This window comes from Suncus etruscus, chromosome 8 (assembly GCF_024139225.1).
Source record: "Suncus etruscus isolate mSunEtr1 chromosome 8, mSunEtr1.pri.cur, whole genome shotgun sequence".
NCBI lineage: Eukaryota > Metazoa > Chordata > Mammalia > Eulipotyphla > Soricidae > Suncus > Suncus etruscus.
In genome coordinates, this window is record NC_064855.1 from 124,669,778 (window position 1) to 124,678,161 (window position 8,384).

At 47.4% G+C, this 8,384-nt stretch overlaps 1 protein-coding gene across 1 annotated transcript in view; it reads left to right on the forward strand.

Annotated features, from left to right (window-relative positions):
* Positions 1 to 3,013: 3,013 nt before the first annotated feature.
* The window catches only part of CDC16 (cell division cycle 16), a 38,168-nt gene continuing 32,797 nt past the window's right edge, over positions 3,014 to 8,384 (forward strand). The window contains exons 1-5 of the mRNA XM_049778120.1: positions 3,014 to 3,088; positions 4,098 to 4,152; positions 4,429 to 4,526; positions 6,203 to 6,241; positions 6,984 to 7,124. Of these exons, the coding sequence (XP_049634077.1) occupies positions 3,041 to 3,088; positions 4,098 to 4,152; positions 4,429 to 4,526; positions 6,203 to 6,241; positions 6,984 to 7,124 (381 nt within the window). The 5' untranslated portion in view covers positions 3,014 to 3,040. The remainder of the gene's footprint in view (positions 3,089 to 4,097; positions 4,153 to 4,428; positions 4,527 to 6,202; positions 6,242 to 6,983; positions 7,125 to 8,384) is intronic.

Consider the following 8,384-nt stretch of genomic DNA (forward strand, 5'->3'; position numbering starts at 1 on the left):
TACAGTTTATTGGACCTGATGGTGGAAGAACAGAGCTCTGAGCTGTGTACAGACCCGTTTGGGCACATGCAGCAGTGCTCAGGGTTTTTTTTAGAAATTATTACTGACAGGCTCCAAAGACCATATGAGATGCTGAGGGTTGAACTGGGTCTGCTGTGTGAAACAGCAAACACCCTGCCTGCTGTGCTTTTGCTTTGCCCCCCCTCTGGGCCATTTCTACAGTCTCCATTCATCATAGTGACCTTAGAAGTGACCCAGATGACACAACCACACAATGCAGTGTTACTTTATCATAAACAGGAATAGAGCCCTGACACATGGCAAACAGTAACTGACCCCAGAAGACAGGATGAGGAGTGGAAGGAGCCAGATAAGACTGGCCAGCTGGTGCCGCTTTATTTCTCTGGAATGTCCCCAACAGTCTAGCCATGGAAACACAAGCAAATTGGTGGTCTCCTGGGACTAAGTTCTGGAGATTAGGGACATTGACTCAGGGGTGTGCACTGTATGTGGGTGGTGACAAAGGGTTTCTAAATCAGAGTGTGTTGATGGCACAACCCTGAGTATTTGGAAAGCTCTGAAAGACATATATTAAAAGAGTAGATTTGGGGCTGAAAATTTTAAGATACTTTATCCTAAACAAAGTGGAATGATCAATGAATTAAACGACACCATTTTATTTTTGGGCTGAAGTGATAGAAGAGGGTAGGGCACTTGCTTGCACATGGCTGGCCTGGGTTTGATCTCTAGCACCCTGTATGGTCCCCCAAACTTTCCAGAAATGATCTCTGATGGCAGAGCCAGGAGCAATGCCCTGAGCACCACTGAGTGTGGTTCAAAAAACAAACTACAATAACAAAAACACACACTCCATTTCCTAGAATTCAAGTAAATTTATATTACATGTGTATATGTATTTTTAATCCAACAGGAACGTAAATTGAAATTTGCAAAGTCACCTCCAAGCTTTGATGCCCAAAGGGAAGAGGTAGAAAAGACCAAGAAGTCAGCACACAAGTCTTCTGGAAACATCCTGTTGAAGCAGGGAAGATAAAGTAAGGTGTCCACACCACAGCAGCAGAGGCCTCAGGTGTACTGGCACCCCCAGTTGGGTGGAGGACAGCTGTTAGCTGTGCAGGGACTCTCAAACTGTTCAAACTGCTGACAGAGTGATGCAGCAAACCTATTTCTGTGCTGCTTAGGCTAATAGCGGAAAACAAATTTTGCAGAGTAATATTTGGAGTTAAAGGTTTGTGAGCTCTATTTTCCCCCTCTAGCTATTATTAATCCTTACCCTATTACCATAATTGTACTATTGTGAATTTTGTTTGTAATTCCCAGGTGGGTCTTTTGTAATTTATCTTAAGAAACTGTGATGGCTACATTGCAAAGGTTGCTGTACATTGTGTGACTGTAACTCAATCATGAGTTACATGTGAAAAATGTGACTATAGCTCAATCATGAGTTATCTGTGAAAAAATTACCTCAGTATAAACAACAATGTAACCACGGTGTTTAATTAAAAAATAAATGTAACTATCACTTAAAAAAAAAAAAAGAAGCTGTGATGGCTACTTTAACAAAGATCTGAATAAACCAGATTAGGACTCACTGTGATGAGGTTGTGAGAGTCTAACTCCAAAATACGTACCTTCAACCATAAGGCGTGTTAGGTGCAAAATAAGGGGGTCAGTGTGACTGAGAGGGTCTTGGGCTCTGCTTGTTTCTCTGCCATTCCCAGGAAAGACTGGACATCTATCCATGCTACATCTAATGCCATAAAGAGGAATTTTTTCTTGGGGGCGGGGTGACACCCGGCGGCACTCAGGGGTTACTCCTGGCTCTGTGCTCAGAAATCACTCCTGGCAGGCTCGGGGGACCATATGGGATGCTGGGCTTCAAACCACCATCGGTCCTGGACTGGCCGTATGCAAGGCAAATGACCACCTGCTGGGTTATTCCTCTGGTGCCTAAAGGGGGATTTTTAAAAAGTGAATGAGCCTTGTACAGCCTATACCACTTATTCAAAACTCTGTACTGTTCTGGCAGCTGCAAGGAGGGTCTATGATGAGGGGCAGCAGCAGTCAGTTCTGCTGGAGAGGCCCCGTAGTGATGTCAGTCCCCAATTTGTCTGCAGATGCATTTCATCTGTGTGCAACAGATTAAGTCCCACTTGAAGATCAGGCCTTTGTGTCCACACAGAATCTCCTCCAAGTCCTCTCAGTCCTCACAGGCCACGCCATTGATCCAAATCAATGGCCCTGAGACCACTGTTCAAAGTCATGGCTCTAGTGATAGTACAGTGGGGAGGGAGTTTGCCTTGCATGCCGTCGACCCAGGTTCGATCCTCAGCATCCCGTATGGTCGCCTGAGCCCACCAGAAGTGATTCCTGAAGGCATTGCCGGGAGTAAACGCTCCCCAGTTCCCCCAGTTCTGTGGCCGCAAAACAAACAAACAAACAAACAAACAAACAAATCATGGGCCCGAGTCAGAGGAACTCAGATGCTTTGCCGAGTCACAGTGGCTCTGCGCAGGGTGCCCCTTATCCACAGAGCCAGGTGCTGCTGGATCTCACGGCCTGCCCGGGACCGCTGTGCTTTCTCCTCATCTCCCCGAGAGGCCGACTCCCTCGTTGGGGCTCCACGGCACACCAGCGCCCCAGGCCAGCCAGACTCTAGCACCTGCAAGTCCCGGGAAAGAGCTGGGTAGGCCTCCCGCGTGGAGCCAGGGCAGCCTGGCCCTAGAGGCCAAGGGAGGCTGCTGTCTGTGGGCAGGCCAAGGCGCCTTGCGGCCCGGCCCTCCCCGCGCGGGGCTGGCGGCTTTCTGAAGCGGCCGCCCCCCAACGCCCCTTCCCGACTCACCCGAGCCTGCGGGCGGACGCTTGGGCGACGGGGCCGGAACCTCCGGCGCGAGGCCGTGGCGGGCGCCGGGGGACTCGGCGCGCGCGGCTTCCGGGGCGGGCCCTGCGGCCGGAAGTGCAGGGCAGCGCGGCGGCGGCGGCGGCGGCGGCGGCGGCTGCAGGACGGACCGGCGCGGCCATGAACCTGGACCGGCTGCGGCGGCGCGTGCGGCAGTACCTGGACCAGGTGTGCGGCGGCGGGCGGGCCGGGGGAGTGGCAGGGGCGCCGGAGGAGCCGCGAGCCCCGAGCGCGGTGGCCCGGCCCGGGCGGGCGCGGCTGTCACTCAGGCTCCGGGCCCGGGGAGCGCCCAGCCTCGCCCGCAGCGCCGCTGCCTCGGGGCCTGGGCCGTCTCGGGCTGCAGTTCTCGGCCCAGCTTCCCCGCTCCTGCTGGCCGCCGCATCCCCGATCGCGGGGGCCTGCTGGGTGGATGAGGAACCGCTCTCAAGTCTGAGAACCGTTATCTAAGAGGGACGGCCCCGCAGCCCCCTCTCTCTCTCGTCTAGACCGACGGGATTCATTTGAATCGGTCTGCCTCCAAGACCTGGCAAGTGTTTTTATTGTGCAAACCGAAACAAAAAGCAAAAACCACCTGGATAACCTAGAAGAAGGATGCACAATTAAAACTAGATTTTTAGGGGCCGGAGAGATGGCACGGAGGCAAGGCGTTTGCCTTGCATGCAGAAGGACGGTGGTTCGAATCCCATATGGCATCCCATATGGTCCCCCGAGCCTGCCGGGAGCGATTTCTGAGCGAGGAGCCAGGAGGAACCCCTGAGCGCTGCCGGGTGTGATCCCCCCAAAAAAATCCCCAAAAAACCCGCCACAGAAACAGATTTTTAATCTATTAAAAATAGATTTTTAAGTGTGAATAGATTTACACTTGCAGAAAGCCGACGTTTGGCGCCAGAGCGATCATACAGAAGGTACTCGCCTCGCGTGCTCCTGGCCCTGTGTTTGAGCCTAGTTCCTCATCAGGTTCCTTCCTAAAGCCTTGCCAGGAGAGATCTCTGAATGCAGAGCTGGAGTAAGCCCTGAGCAGCAGCCAGGTGTGGCCCAACAAAACAAACTAGCAAAAAAAGTCTGTATTTGTATTGAGGTGATCTTTTATTCAGTAGTGTTTTAAGAATATTGATGTTTGTCTGAACTCTTGAAACGACAGTGCGGTAATCTACTTCCTCCCCTCTCCCTCTGACAGCAACAGTACCAAAGTGCTTTATTCTGGGCTGATAAAGTAGCTTCACTCTCTCACGGTAAGTAACCTGTGTTTAACTTGATTCCTCTGTCTTTAGAAAGTCTGTTTTGGGGCCGGAGTGATAGCACAGCAATAGGACGTTTGCCTTGCATGCAGCCAAACCAGGACAGAACCTGGTTCTATCCCCCACATACCAATTGGTCCCTCGAGCCTACCAGGAGTGATTTCTGAGTGCAGAGCCAGGTATAACCCCTGAGAGCTGCTGGGTGTGGCCCCCAAATAAACAAAGTCTCTATTTAATGGGAACCTCTGATTGTGCTGCTTTTTCCTCCAGAGGAACCACAGGATGTTTACTGGCTGGCCCAGTGTCTTTACCTGACAGCCCAGTATCACAGGGCAGCACATGCACTTAGGTCACGAAAACTGGACAAGGTAAGTAATTCTGTCAACTTTAAAGCTTTGCAAAACTTTAAAAATGTCTTTATAAAGTGTACTTTCACATCAAAACTATCTTAAGGACTTAACTTTCTTATTAATTGGAAAGAAAAAAATTGTTCCTAATGTGAACTACATTGTCGCTTCACCCCCAAACCCTAATCGCTAAGTTTTGAACATTCTGCTTCTCAACAGTACTGGAATGATGGCTATGCCTTTCCACCTCGTCACCCTCACCCCTGTCAGCCGTCCTCATGTGTCTTTTGCTGTAATAGCCTCTCCTCTTCAGGAGCATCTTTTCTTTTTGCATGCCGCCTGCACTCCAGACAGGGCTGGTCTTCCAACAGGATGGGCTGATTTTGTTGCTCAGTAGACTCCGTGATTCTGTCACCTATCCCTGGGTAAAGTCAAATGCAGTCAGATAGGTTCTGTGAGTTAGAGTTTGTTTTCAGTATATGTCTGACTAGCTACCGTTGTTAAAAATGAGTGGCAACCTGTCACCTGACCACGAGGCAACAGACACACCAGGCCTGGGAATCTGACTGGCTTTGAGTTGGGGAATCTTGAAACCAGGGACGCCATCTTTTTTTAGTTTTTGTTTTTGTTTTCGGGTCACACCTGGCAGTGCACAGAAGTCGCTCCTCGAAGGCTCTGGGGACCATATGGGATGTCGGGATTTGAACCGAGGTCCATTTTGTGTTGGCCATGTGCAAGGCAAACGCCTGACCGCTGTGCTATGCTCCGGCCCTGAGGGACTCTCTCTCCTTCCCAGCCTGACAGGAGGAAGGAAACTCCTCCACATTGTTCTCAGTCAGGTGTGACATGTCACCAAGTGTATCCTACAAGCAAACTGTTCTCCAGGGGATCACCATTGCCTCAATTGTGATTGTCCCTCATAATTGAAAGCCATTTATTCTCTGTGACTATAAGTCAGTTTCACCATTACTGTTGCTTCTGTAACTTGCTTTGCTGATCACAGCCCTCACATGCCCTTTCCCATTGCAGCCACTATTTGACCAGGATGTGATTTTTTTGTTTTGTTTTGTTTTAGTTTGTTTGTTTTTTTGGGTCACACCTGGCAGCGCTCAGGGGTTACTCCTGGCTCTATGCTCAGAAATTGCTCCTGGCAGGTTCAGGGGACCATATGGGATGCTGGGATTCGAACCACTGACCTTCTGCATACAAGGCAAACGCCTTACCTTCATGCTATCTCTGGCCCCCCAGGATGTGATTTTTACTTGCTAAGCTCAGCTCTCACCTGTCCTCAGTGCCTCGAGTTCTTTGGGACTTTGTCTGCTAGAGTTCGCTGGCTTTAATAAAGACTCCCAGTTCTGCCTGAGGGGAGTTCATCTGTGGCTTGGGAAACTCCCTTCCATCACTCCTCAGACTTCTTCTCCTGCACGTTGTTGCCTTCACTGGCCTGTGCTGTGTATGACCTCTGAGTTTATGCAAGAAATCACGAGCTATGTTCAGATCTCTCCTGCTTTCAGTTACTTGAAGTCTAGTTCTTTTTTGAAATAATTAGGTTGATGAATATGATTTAAGGATTAGATTCTATTCTCTGAAAAAGTAAAAGAAATTGCAAGAAAAGTTTGTTTTCTGTTATAGTTTTCTTTTAGAGTAAAGATGCATCTTACCTTGACCAATTTCCTAATGATTCATTTCTTTCTTAGCTGTATGAAGCTTGTCGCTACCTTGCAGCTAGGTGTCATGTAAGTAAGCTCTGTTAGTTTTCTTAGTTTAAAATTTACCTGTGACAAGGGGGAGTGTGGTTAGGACAGAGTAGGGGCCACTATATAATGACAGTAGGAAATGATCACTCTGGACAAGAACTGGGTGCTGAAAGGAGTTAAAGAGATATGCGTGATATCCGTTAAATAAGAATATGGCAAACTACAGTGTCTAAAAGGAAGAAAGAAAAAAATAACTCTGTCATGGAGGCAGGCTGGGGGACAGGAAGGAAACTGGGAATATTGGTGGAGGAAAGTGGACACTAGCAAGGAGAAAGGTGCTTGAATACTGTTCTTGAAACACAATCACGCACAACTTTGTAATGTACATCTTATGGTGAGTTAATTAAATAAAAGAAAAATTTTTAACTGTGCATGTTTTATACCCTCATGTGTGATAATTCTAGTGACAGCTTAGTATAATGGGAAGAAGTGTTCTTTCCTTTAATACTGTTGAATAGTCTCCATACTAGAGGCTGAGAGTTCAAATGTCAAAAGTTTTTTGGACATTTTAAATGTAATAAAATAAGACGGCCATGACTGTTACTATTCCCTTTACCTCTGTAATATTTATGTGTATCTAGTGTAAGAGATGATAATGGAGGGAGTATCTTTTGTTTGAGTCATGGGGAGCAAGGGGGAAGCTCTTGTCGGGATCCCCATTAGGAAGAGCCTCCTTGGAGGCAGAGTTAAGGTGATAGAATGTTTCTTATCTCTTTCCTAGTTTGCTGCAAGAGAGTATCAGCAGGCACTAGATATTCTTGATATGGAGGAGCCAATCAACAAGCGATTATTTGAGAAATACTTGAAGGATGAAAGTGGTTTGAAAGACCCCTCTACTGACTGGGAGATTTCGCCGACTTCTGTAAGTCATGCTGGAATGGCAAGTTTTGTCAGTGGCAGCGAAATACATGCATTTATTTTGCTCAGCAAAATGCAGAAAGGTTGGGCCCAGAGAGATAGCACAGCAGCGTTTGCCTTGCAAGCAGCCTATCCAGGACCAAAGGTGGTTGGTTCGAATCCCGGTGTCCCATATGGTCCCTCGTGCCTGCCAGGAGCTATTTCTGAGCAGACAGCCAGGAGTAACCCCTGAGCACCACCGGGTGTGGCCCAAAAAACCAAAACCAAAACCAAAAAAAATGCAGAAAGGTTTTGTAACTTTCCTGAGATGACAGTTGGAAGCTGTAATCATATCCGAGATGCTCACTTTTGAAATAGGTGGTCTGGATTTCTCTCACATGCAATGCCTTCAGCTTACTCCCCGCAGGTTAGCAGGCCTTCTCCATAAGCTCTGATTATTTTGTATTGATTCTTTCCGGGAATAGCTTGGTGTTGCTAACTACATTGTTTTGTATGTGTCAGTTTGCATTTGTCATCTGTGTAAATGACTAATTTCTTTTGGCAGAGGCTATATAATTATGAAATGAATATTAGATTACTGTTCTAGGACTCTTGTTTTGTTTTGGGGGGGAAGATGTTTTGGGGCATATTCCACAGTGCTGGGGCGACTTCAAACACAGCAGAACCTTGGGGAATCTTGTGCCAAGGACTGAACCAGGGACTCTCACTTGCAAGTGATTCAGCTTTTTGTGTTCTTTCTCCCTAACCCTTTTGTTTTAAAATAATTTCTTGGATAGCATTTACTCCCTGTAATGCATTCATTTAAAAGGTACATTTGGATTGCTTCTAGTATAATCAGAGTTGTTCAATTTTCACTGTGACCAACCAATATCAGATTTTTTCTTTCTTTCTTTCTTTCTTTCTTTCTTTCTTTCTTTCTTTCTTTCTTTCTTTCTTTCTTTCTTTCTTTCTTTCTTTCTTTCTTTCTTTCTTTCTTTCTTTCTTTTTTCTTTTTTCTTTCTTTCTTTCTTCTTTTTTCTTCTTCTTTCTTCTTCCTTCCTTCCTTCCTTCCTCCTTCTTCCTTTTCCTTCCTTCCTTCCTTCCTTCCTTCCTTCTTCCTTCCTTCCTTCCTTCCTTCCTTCCTTCCTTCCTTCCTTCCTTCCTTCCTTACTTCCTTCCTTCCTTCCTTCCTTCCTTCCTTCCTTCCTTCCTTCCTTCCTTCCTTCCTTCCTTCCTTCCTTCCTGTGGAGATCGTGGGGTGGTTTGGTTTGGGTCATAGCCAGTA